General features: G+C 36.6%; 1 protein-coding gene and 1 non-coding gene across 2 annotated transcripts; one reads left to right on the top strand and one right to left on the bottom strand.

Annotated features, from left to right (window-relative positions):
- Positions 1 to 462: 462 nt before the first annotated feature.
- Positions 463 to 1905, top strand: LOC133816003 (uncharacterized). Its single transcript, XM_062248736.1, has 2 exons — positions 463 to 786; positions 874 to 1905. The coding sequence occupies exons 1-2, from the start codon at positions 463 to 465 to the stop codon at positions 1903 to 1905; spliced, it is 1356 nt and encodes a 451-aa protein (XP_062104720.1).
- On the bottom strand, positions 970 to 1076 carry LOC133813169 (small nucleolar RNA R71). The gene has a single exon (XR_009884208.1). It is a non-coding gene; the product is annotated as a small nucleolar RNA R71 (small nucleolar RNA).
- Positions 1906 to 18378: the final 16473 nt, after the last annotated feature.

Genomic DNA, 18378 nt, shown 5'->3' on the forward strand with positions numbered 1-18378 from the left:
TTTTTAATCTATTAAATTTTCTTAACGTTGTTTATTTTCAGTTCTTGAAGTTAATTTTAGATTTTTGGTTTTACAATTTTAGTTAATTCTTGAGACTCAATTATCGTAAGCCAAATAGAAATAGGAATTAAGTTTTGGTACTTAATATACAGTCCTCGTGAGAACGATCTCACTTACTCTTTATTACTTGTTACGATTACGTGCACTTGCGTATCGATTTTACACAACAAGTTTTTGGCACCATTGTCGGGGACTGTTTTTACTATTATCAAGAAATTAATTCTTTTTCTAATTTGGTTGCTTTTCTTTTATACCATTCTCATTCTAGTTTTCTTTTGCAATTTGTGATTTCAGGTTTTCATATAGTTTATGCGACGATAGGAGTCTGAATCAAGGGTGCCTGTTGATCCTGAAATTGACAAAACCTGTAGAAGAAATCGAAAACAGAAAAGGGTAGAAAGAATGGCTCAGAACAGAGGTAACAGAGGGGTTGACAACATTGCCCATGACAACACTGAGAATATAAATGCTGGGATAACAGCAGGTAATGTTGGAGGAGTAGGTGTTGCTGAACGAGTTGTACCAGCTCAGCAACCAATGCAAAGAAGTTTGAGGGACTATGTGCTACCTACTGTAACGGGGGCACAGTCATGCATTAGACCTCCAGCAGTAGAGGCTAATAATTTTGAAATTAAGCCATCTATATTGCAAATGGTACAATCATCAGTTCAGTTTGGGGGATCACCAACGGAAGACCCAAACTTACATTTGGCTAATTTCCTAGAGGTATGCGCAACATTCAAGATGAACGGAGTGGCAAACGATGCAGTGAGGTTGAGACTATTCCCATTTTCATTGAGGGACTGAGCAAAGAGTTGGCTTATTTCTCTGGAAGCCAATTCTATCACAACATGGGAGGAGCTAACTCAGAAATTTTTAGCAAAATTTTTCCCACCATCGTTGCCTGCAAGGTATAGAGGCGAAATCAACAATTTTCACCAAAACGATGGTGAATTGCTGTATGATGGATGGGAAAGGTTTAAGGAGCTGCTGAGAAAATGTCCCCATCATGGAATTGAAAAATGGATGTTAGTCCATATTTTTTACAATGGTTTGTGTGGTACTACTCGCACAATCATAGATGCAGCGTTTGGAGGAGCGTTCATGAGTAAGAGCGCTAATGAAGCCTATGATCTGTTGGAAGAAATGGCTATGAATAATTATCAATGGCCATCAAAAAGAGAAACCACTAAGAAGGTGGCTGGAGTGCATGAATTGGATGCCATCTCAATGTTGTCCGCTCAAGTGGCAACATTAACCAAACAGTTACAGCAGAACAACATTCAAGCTCAAGCTCCAGTTATGCAGATGCAGATTATGTGTGATTTATGTGGGGGACCTCATTTATTTGAACAATGCACAATGAGGGATCTTAACAATATGCCTATGGAGCAAGTGCAAACAATAGGTAATTTTCAAAGGCCCTCAAATAACCCATACTCAATGAACTACAATCAAGGGTGGAGGAATCACCCTAATTTCTCATGGACAAGTGGTCAAGGTACTCAGCAGCAGTTTCAGCAGAGCCAACCTCAGTACTCAAGGCCTCCTCCTGGATTTTATCAATCACAAAATAGACCACCACAACAGCAAATACCTATGAGGCAACCTGAAGCACAACCTGATGTACTTAATCAATTTATGACAGAAACAAGGGCATCTATTCGAAACTTGGAAACTCAGATTGGACAGTTGGCCACGTTAATGGCAAACCGAGCTCAAGGGAACTTGCCAAGAACTACTGAAGTGAATCCGAAGGGAAATCTTAATGAACAGTGTCAAGCTATTACCTTGAGGAGAGGAATAGTATATGAGGGACCAAGTATAGAGAAGAAAGTTGAGTAGAAGCAGGATCAACAGGCACCTATCGCAGAGAACAAGCAGAAAAGGGGTAAAGTTGAAGAAGTTAATGAAAACCTTGAGACAAAGCAGCCAGAAATAAGCATAGATCACCATATAAAGATCCCATATCCTCATAGGCTTCAAAAGAATAAGCTTGACAAGCAGTTTTCTAAATTTTTGGATATCTTTCGAAAGCTACACATCAACATTCATTTTGCCGAAGGACTTGAACAGATGCCGAGTTATGTGAAGTTTATGAAAGAAATTTTGACTAAGAAAAGGAAACTAGAGGATTATGAGACAGTGGCACTTACTGAGGAGTGCAGTACGATACTTCAAAAGAAGCTACCTCCCAAGCTTAAAGATTCGGGTCGTTTCAACATTCCATGCTCTATAGGGGGTTCAATGGTGACAAAGGCTTTATGTGATTTAGGGGCTATTATAAATCTAATGCCTCTATCTATTTTTCAAAAGTTAAAATTGGGAGAAGCTCGGCCTACTACCGTGTCTTTGCAAATGGCAGATCGATCACTGGCTCATCCGAGGGGGATCATAGAAGATGTGTTAGTAAAGGTCGATAAATTCATCTTTCCTGCAGATTTTATTATTCTTGATATGGACGAAGATGAAAATATTCCAATTATTCTTGGAAGGCCATTTTTAGCAACTGGTAGGGCCTTAATAGATGTGCAGAAAGGCGAGTTGAAGTTGCGGGTACAAAAAGAAGAGGTAATATTTAATGTTTTTGCAGCAACGGAGGTTCCAACTTGTTGTAGAGTTGATGTGGTGGAAAGTAAGGGTGATAAGCTTAAATTTACTAAGAAGAAATATATGGTTAAAGGTGTAAAGCGAACAATTCGTCATAAAGTGAAGAAGATCTTTAGTGAGAAAGCTCGATTGTTTCATGAGCAGTGGAAAGTTCCAAAAATGTGCAATATCAAGAAACGGGCGTCTTCTCATGATATTATGGCTCTTAAGGACATGAGGGGTGGTTTGGATCCGAGTTGAATTTAAGAAAGTGGTCAGCGTCCAGCTAAATGACGTTAACGACAGCGCCCTTGAGAGGCATCTCAAGTTTATGTTTTCATTTTTATTTTTATTCTATTTTTAGTTGAACAATTCTATTTTATTTTATGTAATTAGAACCGTGAAAAACATGAAAAAAATAGCAACAAAATAGCACAAAAGTTGAATTAGAGCCGCAGCTCTATGGAGTAGAGCCACAACTCTAGGGAAGTCAGAGAGCAAGTGCTGAGAAAAGTTAAAATTAGAGCGCAGCTCTATACACCAGCATCGCGACGCCAATTGGGCCCAGAAATGCAATTTAAGGGTTTCCATCATAATTTTTTAGCACGACTCCCATTCCACCTCCTCCTCCCTTTTAATATTTTGCTATGGAGTCTCAGGTAAGTCTCTTCTTTTTATTTGAGTTTAACATTGGGGACAATGTTAGTCTTAAGTTTGGGGGAAGGGATTTATTTTTAGTTTTGATGTTATTTGTTGTTTTTCAAGTTTAGTATTAGTTGTTATTGTGCTTGAGTCTAGTTTTCACGGTGTTGTTAGAGTGTAAACCAAGTTGATAATTTGTTGCTGATAAGATTGGATGATTGCTATGTTGTATAATCCAAAGGAAGAGTTGTGCATATATAAAAAATCTGTGTGCTTGATTGAAATATTTTGTCACTTCACTGTGGTTAATTGGATACTTGTTTGAACTATTGCTCATAGTTGTAAATGTGGGAGTTGAACTTTGTATATGCATGTTGAATTTGGATTGTGGATTGTACAAGTTGAAATTTTTCTAGAACTTGCTTGCTTGCTATTTGAGACGAAATCCTAAACAATACACACTTAAGAAGAGGATATAGGCCATCTTTGGAACGTTTGAGCCTTTCAAGCTAACCTTTATATATTTTTATCCCTAGTTACCCTATTTGAGCTTTACAATTGACCTTTTTCATTGCTTAACACGTGTTTTGAGCCTATACTTGTATCCGTATATTCATTATTCCCTTTGTCCTATACCATGAGAGTAAAACATATATTTTGATTGGAAGGGGGAGTGAATGTTTAAGGGACATATGTAGAAATATGTGGTTACTCAGTGCAATTAAAAAAAACAAAAGATTGAAGAAGAAAGAAAAAATATATATATAAATTCAGAATAAACTACATTCCTTAAGTTATTTACTGAAAAATCTAAGTTTGGGGGAATGTAGTTTGAAAAAAAAAATGTGTGTGTGATGAATAAATAGTCAACTCTTCTCAATCTTGAAAAAAAAAAAAAAAAAGAGTAACAATGGGATGTGAAGTTGAGTTAAAGGGATAGGTTGCTTGGTTTGAATGCTTATGGTATACTTGAGCCTAAAATGTCTTCTTAACCACCTTTACCTAAGCCATATATTACAAGCTTTGTAAAGTCCTATTGATTTTTAAGTGTGTATTTGTATACATTAGTGGAGAATAGTAAGTATAGCAAGCATATGGATTAATCATGTTGAGTGGATTGATGGTGAGAATTTGGCATGCATAGATTGGTTCAATTATTTACATTTATTGGTTATGGGTGAATGAGAATGAGTATTGATGAATTACAGTGAGTAGGTGAAGTATTTTGATTGAAATTCAGGATTAATTTTTGAAGTGGCACGTTACTTTTCTTTAGAATTATATGCATATGGTATTCATGATTTTTTAGGCTATTTTAATGGTTGTCAATTTGGTTTGTTTAGGTTTATAGTCTTAGTTGTGTTCTTTACTCGAGGGCGAGTAAAGGATAAGTTTGGGGGAATTTGTTAGGACTAGTTTTGGTATGTTTTTAGGGCGTGTTTTAAGATGCAATTTTAGTCTTTTATTTGGTTTTGTGCGATATTATGCCGGTGTTTATTGTGTTTTCAGGATTAAGTGTGCTTATGAAGAAAATAGCTTGAAATTGGAGGGAAAGCGCTTAATTCTTGAAGAAACGGTGTTAAACGGGTTAAGGAATGGAAACTAGGCGAATTCGGGGCTCAAATTGATGATTTGGCGAAAAATTAGAATTAGAGCCGCAGCTCTATGGTGTAGAGTCGCAGCCCTAAGAGTTTCAGAGAAGAGAAAAAAATTATGTCAGCATTAGAGCTGCAACTCTATCAGATAGAGCTGAGGCTCTATTAAAATCTGAATTAGAGCTGCGGCTCTATCAAGTAGAGCTGCGGCGCTACAAGAAGTCAGAGACGAATTCCGGATGGCAAAGTGGACTAGAGCTGCGGCTCTATCATATGTAGCTGCGGCGCCAGTCCGTACGGAAGCCGAAGTTAGGGCATTTTTCAAGGGCAATTTTGTCCTTTCGCACATAATTAATTAGGTATTATAAAAGCTTTCTTAATGACGTTTTTAAGAGGGGATTAACCCTAGGAGACGGCTAAAGGCACATTGTGGAGGATTGCAAGTGGATTAAAAGAATTCATCACAGTTTTCTACTTTGAATTTCTGTATTTTGGATGCTTTTTATTTCTTCTATGGTTATTATGAATTTAAGCATGAACTAAACTCTTTTTCTAGGGTGTTAATGGATTCTCTTGAACCTTTATTTTAAATTAATGCAAGTTTTATGATTTCAGTTTTATCTTGTGATTTATTCAATTTGAATTTAATGCTTGTGAATGATTGATCACCATTGACATGAAATATATGATTTTGATTCGAAATCTGAGAAGTGAGAATTGAATATGCTGTAATTGAATAAACATAGATTTCATATTAGGACGAGATTACCTGTGTGGTCTGTGTAGTTTTAGGGTTGTTAATCTTAATGCCTATTTTATGTTTATTTATCACAGAGATGTAAAAAATTTGCATAAGATTGAGACTTATATATCCTAGTACGAATATAAGTTATTATTGTTGACCTGCTATCACAAGAGAAAAATCGAATAGTAAGATTTGTGTTAATAAGAATTAAAGAGGATGGTTGATGAAATTGATTGCCCTAGTTTTTAATCTATTAAATTTTCTTAACGTTGTTTATTTTCAGTTCTTGAAGTTAATTTTAGATTTTTGGTTTTACAATTTTAGTTAATTCTTGAGACTCAATTATCGTAAGCCAAATAGAAATAGGAATTAAGTTTTGGTACTTAATATACAGTCCTCGTGGGAACGATCTCACTTACTCTTTATTACTTGTTACGATTACGTGCACTTGCGTATCGATTTTACACAACAAAGGGGGTTGGAAAAATCACTGTAGCACTACACCATAAGAAATACAAATTCAGTTCACCATTTTTCTTTTGCAAGTGTTCTTTAAGTTTCCAATTAGACCTTCAAAGTTTTTCTTTTGATAATCTCTACGTTTCTATTTTTCTAACTTAACTTGGTTGACGAGTTCTCACCGTCAATAGGAAAGAATCCTTAGGGAAGGCTTTATTGAGGTTGGAGAAATCGATGCAGGTTCTCCACTTTCCATTGGGCTTCAGGACCAAAATGGGGTTAGCTATCCAGGTCAGATATTTAGCCTCCATAATGAACCCACACTTCAATAAGAGAGATACATCTTCCTCTAGAGCTTCTCCTCGCTCATTTCCCAACAGCCTACATTTCTGCGCTTTCACATGTACGTTTTTGTCCAAGTTTAATGTGTCCATCATCACACTTGGATTGATTCCCACCATGTCCTCATGGAACCAAGCAAAGACCTCAAGATTTCTTCTTAAAAACTTGACCAACTCCTTCTTTCTTTCGGCTCCAAGATTTTTCCCAACCTTTACCACTTTCAAAGGTACTTCTAGGTCGAGAATGATTTCCTCTAGCTAATCTAAAGCCTGGAGCTCAGATCTGTCTTTACCTAATCTCGAATCAATTTCTCCTGGTTGGGCGACCACATTTCTGACTTCCTGAGGTTCTTCCTCTTCTCTAGAAACTATCATTGCCCGAGGTTCCTCATTCTCCTAGGCTATTACAATGGCTTGCTGCCCGGGTTGTGATTTTCCCTTCATGGCAATGTTATAGCATTCCCTGGCAGCAAGTTGATCTCCCTTCACAGTGCATATCCCTGAGGATGATGGAAATTTCATGGCCAGATGACGAACTAAAGTTATAGCTTCAAACTCCATCAGCGCGGGTCTCCCCAAAATTGTGTTGTAGGCAGCCGGACAGTCGATTGCAACAAATTCGAGAATTTTATCTATAGCTCGTGCATCATTCCCTAATGTTACCACTAGCCCAATCGTACCTATGGCTGCCATTCCTTCTCCCAAAAATCCATAGAGGGTCATTGAGATTGCCTTAAGATCGGCTACAGATAGCCCCATATTTTCAAGGGTGGACTTGAATAACATGTTTACAGAGCTCCCATTATCGATCAGTATCCTTCGTACTCTTCGATTGGCAAGTTGGATGGTTATCACCAGCAGGACATTATGCAGGAATTGGACGTGGCTAGTGTCCTCTGCCATAAAAATGATTGGTTGTTTCTCCAATCGTTGTTGTTTTGATAACCTCTTTTCTGGTACAAATTTGGTGTCATCATGTGTCTTTAGCTCCTGGATATATCTTTTCCAGGTTCCATTGGTCGTTCCTTCCAAATGGGACCCTCCAGCAATAGTGGTTATTTCTCTCCCTTCCACAGGAGGAGGGATGATCTGATTTCCTTGAGCTGGTTGAGAGTTGGTCTGGCTTGCTTGAGTTGGCTGAGGATTCTGCCCTGCCGGTTGACTAGGAGCTACCTTGTTCCGAGCGTATTGGGCTAACGGTCAAGCCTAAATGAAAGTCTTGAACTCATCTTTTAAATGAAAACAATCATCTGTGTTGTGGCCAATATCATTGTGGTATCGACGGAATTTAGCTAGGTCTCTCTTCGCCCTTTGATGCTTCATGGGCTCAGGCTTTTTCCATAGTAGGCGAGTAGAATTAGCTAAATAAATACGCTCTTGCGTATCTGTTAAATCAGTATAGGCGGTGTAGATGGAGGTATATTTATCCACGTGCTTATTTGTCTTGGACCCGTTCTGGTCGCCCTCACCATTCCTTTTTTGTTTATTACCCCCCATCTGGTTATTTTGGGTAGTGGGCTGAGCCGTAGCTGCAACATCTGCTACCACTCCAGCGGACTGAACAAGGGTCAGGCTAGTTCCTGTGATAGCAGACTCTGCCTCTTCTAAATTTATCCATTCTTGAGCTCAAGCCAAGAATTCACCTACACTCTTTACTTCTTTTCTCTGGAGTTCCTTCCACAAATCTCCTCCTACAGTAATTCTCGTCCTCATAGCCATGAGTTTAAAGCTATCATCAGGGTCTCTAGCTCAGGTCTCTTTTGCAGCCTAAAATTGTGTCTTGAACTTGAAAGATAGTTTTTTCCAGGAGGTAATGGAATGTTTTTTATATTTATTGAACCACAGTTTGGCTGGTTCAGTCAATGTTGCAAGGAATAGAATACACCTTAGGTCAACGTTTACATTGTGGACCATCATCAGTGTGTTGAAGGTCCCTAGGTGATTAGACGAATCAGTGGTTCCATTACACGTGGGCATGGTCAGCATCCTAAAGCTAACAGGATACAAAGTTGCTGCAATATGAGGAGCGAAAGGCTCAAGCTCCTTATTAGAATCACAGGCATCAATGTTCATTCCAGACAAGAGTTTTTTCATCTGCTCCTCCATTAAGGCCAGCCGCTCGAGGGTTGGATCCTTGGTCTCTAGGTCGTTTGGGAGCTGGTTACCAACTCCCAACCTGTTGTACGTGTTAGACAGGTTATTATCCCTCCAAGCTAGAGCTTGGTTAGGCGGTACATTCCCATTGTCATGTACAATAGACGAATCTCCCCTGACCTGAGTATAACCCAAATCATTGTGGTGAGTTGGATGTCCTCTTTGTGTGTTCAGATGATCACACAGGTCGGATTCCAGGTTGGAGCGAAGATTTTGTGCAGAGCTTAACTGATTCCTTAGGTCATTCTCGTGCCTGTGGGAATTCAGATTATGAGCATTCCCGAACCTGCCTCCGCGCTGACTTTCTGTCCAATAGCTTCCATTTGTGAAGCTTACAACTCATGGTTGGGATCGAGGATCTAGATTATTTGTGTGAGATAGCGCGATATAAGCGTCTTCTGAGGAGGAAGGATTTCTCCTGCTATCCCCTTGAGCTACGTCATTCTTCTGAGGGTGAGGTGGCGTCGATGTTGAATCGACGATGGAGGATGCCTTATCGGTGAAGTTATCCTTGTTCCATTGGGACGCACTAGATTAGCTCTCCCTTAATCTACTCTAATTTCCTGGGTTGGAGGCAGTGCAAACTCATTTCTCCATGCCGGAGTTGTTGGTCGAGGCACGGGTGGATTTGTTGGGACGTCTCTTCTCCTTAGTCGGCTTCAGCTTGCCATGTCTGGCCAGGATGATTCTTGGGAGTGTGAATTGAATTATTATTTCTGCGAGGATTGGCAGGTTTAGTGTTTCGTGGAATTCGTTCAGAAGGTACGAAACTCAAGGTCGCAGTTCAGAAAGAACGGCTGATATTAAGTCGATTATTCTTGTGGGACCTGTTGGACCCACTTTTCCTCCTTTTGACATTAGCATCGATTGCAGGAGGGGGTAATCGAGCTAAAATATCCTCAGTTTTCCTATTGGCCTGGGCAAGGTGGTTCCTTAGCTGGGCATTTTCCATCTCGATGGCTGTTAGGTACCCAGATTGGGATTTGATGGGCATGAGGACAAACTTCCAGCATCATCCTGGTCCACATGTTTTTTTCCAAGGCGACGTTGTGCGGATGTACCTTCTCCAGTGGGGATGGTCATCCCTCCTGATCATCAGGTTGCTCTGTTTTGTTGTCGTGCTTAGAATGAGTGACCACCATAATGATTATTGGGTTGATATGTGTGAGAATTCAAGCCTAATCTGCTCTCAATGAAAGCACCAATCTGTTAACGCAATTTTTTGGCACGAAGGGATTTAGAAACCCGACAATAGAGAGACTAGGCTTTTAATAAACTGAATATAAAGAAATGACAAAAACATGCTCACACGATTTTACGTGGTTCAGTGGTTAAACTCCACCAAGTCCACGAGTAATTCTTATTGATCTGTATAGGGCTTTTGATGAAATTGTTTATGATCATTTTAATAGATTTTTTGCATACAGAAAGTTGATCCATTTTTCTGTCTATTCCCCTTGTATTTATAGGAGATTCTCATGGATAGTTTTTGGTAACTGTACATTAATATGGTAACTTACAAATTTGGGTAACTTTGATAAGTTCATTGTTATATATATATATATATATTTGCAAGTTCTTTCGTATTTGGATGATGTTAATTTTGGGTTTTAAGAGATTTTAGCTTCATTTTGTAAGTTTTTGAAATTTAAACTAAGTTGTAATTTTTGTTGATGACACTAATATATTTTATGCAATTTTGGCTTAAGAATTTTATAGGCTACAAAAAGGAGTTGCAAGATGAAGTTGAGATATAATTCTAATGTGTTTTGAAGTCTCTAAGCATATATGGTGATGTTGCAGTGAATGAAGCTTGAGTAGCGGCTTACAAAATCAAGAGAAATGAAATTTGGAGTGTTGGTTGCGACTCAAAGAAGTGGTGGCCGCAACCTAATTACAAGGAATTAGGATTTTGGAAACAGCAAGTTTTGGCCGCGGAGAGTACTTCTTCAAGTAGTGGCCAAAATACGAACTTTTAAGAGAAAACGTGCATTGGCCACGGCCACTACTTTTCCAGGTCACGGCTCAAGGTGAATTTTATCAAGAATCAGGCACACTAGCCGCGGCAACTACTTTTCCAGGGCGTGACCAGTCAACGCGATTTCAATTTTTTATGTTATTTTTAATTAGAATTTTAAGAGGATTATAAAAGGTTTTAGGGTTTTAGGGCTAAGGTTTTCAGTAGTTTTTAATTACGAATTTAGGAGATTAGAATAACATAGGAGAGGAGTGACAACAATCTTTTCTACATCAAACTAGTTTTTCCTTCTTCTCTTTAAAACTATTTAATTTCAATTATGATTATGTTATTGATTATGTTTGTAATTATTGAGTAATCTTCTTTTTAGGTTAAGGGTTATTTCAAAACCCAAAACATGAATTCTTGATTTTCAATAATGAATGTTATTTCTTGATTTCTTCAATGTTAAATTGTTTCTATTCTTCTATGATTAATGTTATGGATTATGTGATATCTTGTTAGATGGCCATCTAATTAGGATGTTTAATTGTTCTACTATCATCTTAGAATTACTATTCACCTAATAGTTTAGGGTTCTAAGTGTATGTGATAATTTGCAATTGATAGTATTGTCATAGGTATTATTGATTGTGATGAAGTTTAGAACCTAGGTTAAATGAATTATATGCTAAATTGATTTGTTGCTTAGATTAACCTATCTCCACATAAATTAATGTTATTCCTAGGTTAAATACATTACATGCTTCATGGATCTATTGCTTCGTATAAAGATTTAATTATTGAGCGCTTCGCCTTGATTAATTGTAATTGGGAGATTAGGATAATTGACTGCTTGAGCATTGTCTACAGGGTTAATAATTTAATTGGGATATCATAATAATGTTTATTATTGTTGGTCTTGAATGATTGTGGAGAATGACTCTCTACTATTTCTTTAAATCGTAATATCAACTCACTATTGCTTTTATGTTTATGTTATTTAAATTTAAACTTGAGAAAAAAATCCATTCTTTAATTTTCATTGTTAATTCTTGAATAATAATTTGAATGTAGTCCTCGTGGGTTCGACTCATATTTATTGTTATACTGATATAATTGGTAATATTGAAAAGAAAATAATAATTAAATTTGACACAGCACGCGACACCCGTCAAACTTCCCATTTACATAAATACATAACTGCCTATTAATTCTATGTGTTATATTGGGTAATAAATACATTATAACATTGAGGCATTTATGAGGCGTATATGGAATCTCCGAGTTTTTTGGGATCTTTTACTGTGCGTCTTTGTCAGGTTTCCGCAAGTTGTACACACTCCTCGAGCTGGATGTTGTAAGACCAATGCGAACTGAGGATGCGTACCTCGAATTAAGTTGTTGGCGTAAGAGGCGATCTGGAGACTCTCTGATTGTCGTAGGCTGTCAAGTAAGATCGAGCTGCTAACTCCAAAGTTAACAAGATACTCTATATGTACGTTTTCTTCATACGCTCGTCAGTCAGCTATACCTCGTGCTGAGTAATTCAGCCCGTATTTTTGGGCACAACAATATATGTATTACTTTTTTTCAGTTTATATAAATATATATATACTAGTAAAGACTGCATATTTTTTTATTATTTTTTTACGGTTTTTAATGCTTTCCTTTTGCATATTTTTTAGGCTATATATTTTATTTGTAGATTTTCAAAAATGTGTTTCTGAGAGAGACGGAAGGTCATGGGGTGGGTTCCCTCAAATGAAGTTTTCTAAGTTCCTGGATAAAATTAATGTAACTCACTACATTTGAATTTTAGTCTCATTTCATACTATTAAACTAGTAGTTGTTGCTATCATGCTTTTTGTTTTTTTAGTCATGTTTATTTATGATTATTCAATTTCAAGCTTGTGGGTATTACCAACATTTTGGTTTATGTTATTCATATTTCTTTTAGAAGTCTTTTTCTTCTTTGTCTATGTGTATTTTTTGTTGGAATGGTAATTAGTAAATGTTTTGCTTTGATTTTCTCCAAAAAAGATGTGACTCTCACCTGTGTTTTAGGGTAAAGGAAGTTCTTGGGTTCCATGACTAATGAGTGACTAAGTAATGAAGTTGATGATTTAGACCAAAAAGTCTGTTTTTTTTAATCAATTCGGGCTCACTTTTGTGTTTGGTGTTCATCAGGGATATAATATACTTTTTTTTTCATCCTTTTTATTTATCTTTTATAAGGCAATCTAATTTCTATGTTGTATGTTAGTATTTGATGTATAATATAATAGTTAAGGGCGCAAGTTCTTATTGTATGCCCTGAAACAAGTTATGATTGACTATAGTGCTTACTTAGATTCAGGACATACCACCTGGTAAAGATATAAATTTGGTGCTTAATAGACTTTGGAGTCCTAGGTCTCAGTTCGTGCTTTTATTCTAAATCCAGTACTGTTTGGATACAATGAGATATATTGACTATACTTAGGGACTCAATGGAAGCAACAGACTTGTTTATTTCCTTTTTTTTTATTATAACTTAATTTGCTTATGAGTACATAACATGATCATAAAATACTATTGAACAATCTCATGCAGATGGAAATGATCTCTTGTTTTAGAAAAGCAATATGGCTTCTTCCTTTCTCTTTTTCAGGAAAAAGTTTGGGACATATTAGGTTGTAATAATCCTCGTTCCAAATTTTCACTTGTACCTTCTGAGCACGTGTAAGATTCTCTCTCTCAGCATGAGAACATGCATATACGTTCGTTTATTCTAAGTTTAATTATTGAATTATCTTTAAGGTTCACTTCTGCTGCCAGGAGCTTGGTGCAATAACTGTTGAGTTTATTAACCTTGTGTGCTCTTCAGGTTGTACAGAAATTGATAGGTCATTCTCTACAAGAGGTGATTGCAGCTCTTTCTTCTTCGGACATAGAAAATCTAAGCGAAGATGATGGCTCAATAACAGTAAGAGGATAACAACTATGGTACAGTTATTGACTGTTGGATTTGTAGAGGACTTGTAGTTGATTGTGTTGCTAAGTTCTGACATCATAGATGGCACAAGAAGGGCTTGTTGGCACAAAACCAATATCCAACATTTTGGGTGAGTTTCTTGCAATTTTAATATTATTATAATTTAACATTATTGTTTAGCAAATAATATGCAAAGATGCCTTAAAAAATTAGACAATAGAATATTGAAAGCCCAATTTCATCATAGAACACCTGTAAAAAAAATAGATTAGTATCAAACATTAAATAATGATAATAGTAATAGTAATATTAAAAATAACAGTAAGATAAGTGAAGTCCCCAAATTTAAATGTGTGTCACATTTAGATCTAATACATTTTTCTAATTTCTGTAGAAGTTTAAATATTAATAATTAAAAGAAAAAAAAAGACGGCATTTTCTGTAAAAAAAAAAAAAAAAACTTAAGAATTTTTTTAAATAAATTTCTTTGGAAGATGGCTATGGTTACATGTTGTTCTGTAATGTTTTGTTGAATAATAGCATCTCAAACCTTTCAGATTATACTAAACAAAAAAAATCACATTGCAGGAACCTTTCTTCACTGGACTTTAGAGGATGTTGCCAAATCAATTGTTTGTACGATGACGTCTCTCTCTCTCTCAGGATATACACAAACACAGTTCCTTTTAATGAATGTACATTGTATACCGTTTTCACTGATTTTTATGGAAAAAAATTTCCTTACTGTAGACAATTAATGATTGGTTATTACCTTTTATCCTTTTCTTTAAACACAATTTATATACATTTATGCTGATTTAATGTGTTTATAGTTCAAAATAGTCATTTTTTTTGTTAACTATATTTCAATTTATTTTATAAATTTGAATTAATTAAAATAAAATATAGTTACATAATGATAATATTATATATTGGTATATATTGTAAATATTAAAAGAAGTAGGGGGAATTGTTTATATTTAGAGAAAATATTTGAAATGAATAAAATATATAGGAAGAAATAATTTTTTATAATAATGAAGATTAATATAGTAATGATTAAGTGCTAATTTTAAAATAATCAAATGTGAAAATATATTATTATTATTATTATTATTATTTTTAAAAAGAAAAAGAACTAAAAATCACACAATAAAAGTTGGAGGATAAGTGTGAGTTTGAAAGTAAACTCATTTTAGTTCATTAAACAGATATCTACTCTAAATCTGTTCAAATAATGTGAAATATACTCATATTAAGTTTTAGTTTTCTTGATATATTGTTAGATTTTTTTTTCTAACATAACAATATTTATATTTAAGATTTTTGTTTTTTATTTTTTTGTTGGAAGGGAACATTTAAGATTTGAAATTCAATCTAATCTTAGTGGCCAACGAACGAAAAATATACAACAATGTGTGACTCAATTACACAGCATTGTACTTTTTGTTCTATTTTTAAAATTGACAATTTATTAATGCAATAATAGCCACTAGTCCAGAAGATCCAAATTGAAACTTTTAGATGTCGAAAGCAATAGTAATGATCAGGAACACATTATTCTTAATCCATTAACTGTATCCAATTTCAATAATCGAAAAAACCAAAGAAATTGTTAAGCCTTAGTTAATTGCATTATGTTAAAGTTAGTTTTTACTGTATTGGGCCTATTAACCTTTTAGGGTCCATTTCTTCTTGTTGTACACATATATATGACTCTCCTTGTACTCGTTTGGAACGTGATAGAAAATACAATCAACATTTTACAAATTCCTTCTATTACATTTTATTACATGGTATCAGAGCATCAACAGCTCCTTTAATGGCGTCGGTGCACAGTCACACTACCTCCACTGACGACACTCCTCAAGCTACTCCTCTGACTCCCTCTGTTTTAGTTCCAGTGGCCTCTACAATCACAGAGCTTCCTGCTCTTCCTAGTTTACTATATGTTAATCAACCTCTTGTTGTCAAGCTTGATGGTCATAATTTTCTTATTTGGAAGACTCGGTTGTTAAACATTGTTATTGCAAATGGGCTTGAAGATATTTTAGATGGGTCTCGTCCATGTCCCTCTCGGCTTACAACTTCTCAGCCGCCTCAGCTTAATCCTGACTATACATCTTGGCAAAGGTATAATCGTCTCTTGATGAGTTGGATCTATGCATTTGTCTCTGAAAATTTGTTGGGTCAGTTTGTTGGGTATTCTACTGCTTCGGAGATCGGGTCTGCCTTGGATCAATTGTACTCGGTTGCTTCTTGGGCTCGTATTTCTGAAATTCACACTTACCTCCAGTCGATTCAGAAGAATGGCTTCTCGGCTATCGCCTATGTTCAACAGTTCCGTGGTATTTGTAATTCTTTAGCTGCGATTGGTGAACCTGTGAGCTACAAAGATCAGCTTCATTACTTTATTGCTGGGTTGGGAGTTGAATATAATGCTTTTGCCACCTCGCTTCAAAATTGCTTTGATTGCCCATCTATGGAGGAGGTTCATAGTCTCCTTCTCAGTCATGATGCCCGCTTGGAACGTCAGACTGCTGCTGCGTCCTTGAGCTCCCTTCAAGCACATGTTGCCAACATGCCTTCGTCCAAACAACAGTCGTGTTTTCCCTCTCCATCTAGTCCTCACTCTCCCTTGCATGTTTCCTCCTCTGGCAATTTCTTTCGGCCTCAGGGACCACCTCCAAATTTGTTCTCCCAGGAGCAACGGCCCCCCTGGAACCCATCCTCCCAATAGCAGCGGCCCCACTGGACCCAATCCTCACGTCCTCTTGCACTCCCTCGTTGTCAGATTTGTCTCGAGCCTGGGCATACTGCCAATAGGTGGTATCACCGTGCTAATCCTCAGTATCAGCCTCTTCCTCTGCACCTCGTAATTTCAACACTTACATGCCCTTTTTTGGTCCTCTGGTTTCTTCACCTCTAGCTAATGCAGCATCGGTCGTTGATCCTTCTTGGTATATGGATAGTGGTGCCTCTCACCATTTTACTCCAAATCTTAATATGTTGGACTCTGCTATTCCATACACTGGTCATGAGCACGTTACAGTCGACAATGGCAAACAGGAACCTATTACTCATGTTGGTAAGTCCTCCCTTCTCACTCCTCATTCCACTCTCCAATTGTGTCATGTCTATCACTCTCCTTCCCTCACTAAAAAGCTTCTGAGTGTTTCTCGTTTATGTGCTGATAATCGTGCCTTTAATGAGTTTTATCCCCATTTTTTCTTGGTCAAGAACCAGGTAACCCACCAAGTTCTTCGGCGGGGACAGCTTGATAATGGTACGTATCGTGTCTCTCCTACCTTCTCCAGCTACTCTGTGTCTTCTCATCAGCTTCATGTTGCCTCCAGCTCTCCCTTTCATCTCTGGCACTTTCATTTGGGGCACCCAAGCAAAGACGTCGTCACTTCTGTTTTATCTTTATGTAATTTGTCTTTTATTTCAGCTTTTACTTCTAAATTTTGTAATGTTTGTCAGTTGGCAAAATCACATAGATTGTCGTTTCCTTTGTCGAATTCTCGTGCTTCTTCCATGTTTGAGTTGGTTCATACGGATTTGTGGGGACCTTCCCCTGTAAACTCTATTATTGATGCTAAATATTTTGTTCTGTTTATCGATGATTACTCTGCGAAAATTTGTTTTTTTCTTTTTGCGAAAATTCGTGAACTCGATACAAACTCATTTTCTCGTCATTTTTTAAGCATAGAGCAACTCAAAAATGATAAAAATTAATTTTATAACACGCTTACAAACTTAAAATAACATATTTAATTACCATTAAGATTCTCACCCCCACTACTTATTACCCTATATACCAAACAACCCATGAAAGTAATGACATTTCTTAATAAATTGGGAAAGACGTACTATCATTCTTTTTCCCCTTATTTTATGTGAGTTCTACCAAGTTTTTTCATTCTTTATTTCGGTAAACATTAGGGGTGCACAAAAATATAGCTGGGCCGAAGAACCCGGCCAATCCAACCCGATTTTGGGCCAAAAATCACACATAAAACTAGGCCGAGTTCACTTCAGTGGCTAAATAGAGCAGGCCGACCTCTTAAAGGTCGGCTACGGTTTAAAGAAATTTTGTCAGCCTGTAGCCATGGTGGATTAGTCTCGGAAGGTAGAGAGTACTTCAAAAGCATGATAAGGGATTATAAATTAGAGCCCAGAGAAGAACATTATGCTTGCATGATAGATTTACTTGGTCGAATTGGACTGCTGGACGAAGCTTATCATTTGATCACAAATATGCCAATGTTACCATGTGAATCAACTTGGGGTGCTCTTCTTAGTGCTTGTAGGATGCATGGAAATGTTGAGCTGGCTAAGCTTTCAGCTTATAAACTTTTAGAAATGGATCCCCAAGACAGTGGTATCTATGTATTGCTGGCTAATACCTTAGCTAATAACAAAAGATGGGCTGATGTGAGGATGGTTAGGAGCAAGATGAGAGAGATGGGGGTCAAGAAGAGTCCTGGTCGTAGCTTGATAGAAATAGAGGGTGAATTCCATGAATTTTTGGCTAGGGATGATTCACACCCTCGGTCCAAAGAGATTTATAAAATAATAAATAAGATATTATTGCTCTCTGATTTGAGGGACTACATACCTTAAACATGTTAAACAACTTTATGCATATAGGATGATAATTCCCAACAAGAGTAATGCATATAGGACTCAGTTTTAGTTTGCATAAAAACAATTTTGAGACTTAATTGGATAGGTGTCTACTACCAATTTTGATTATTTTCATTCATTTTTTTTCATCCACTCTTTTTAAGCTTTTGATGAGCTAAGCTAGTTTGTATTTTTTTCTCCTTCCAATTTTGTTTTTCAAAAAATTAGGA

Source organism: Humulus lupulus, chromosome 1, assembly GCF_963169125.1.
Source record: "Humulus lupulus chromosome 1, drHumLupu1.1, whole genome shotgun sequence".
NCBI lineage: Eukaryota > Viridiplantae > Streptophyta > Magnoliopsida > Rosales > Cannabaceae > Humulus > Humulus lupulus.

Coding starts and splice junctions, on each gene's coding strand:
- LOC133816003 (XM_062248736.1), top strand. CDS start 463: ATGGCTCAGAACAGAGGTAACAGAGGGGTTGACAACATTGCCCATGAC. Junction 787..873: donor ATTTGGCTAATTTCCTAGAG/GTATGCGCAACA, acceptor GACTGAGCAAAG/AGTTGGCTTATTTCTCTGGA.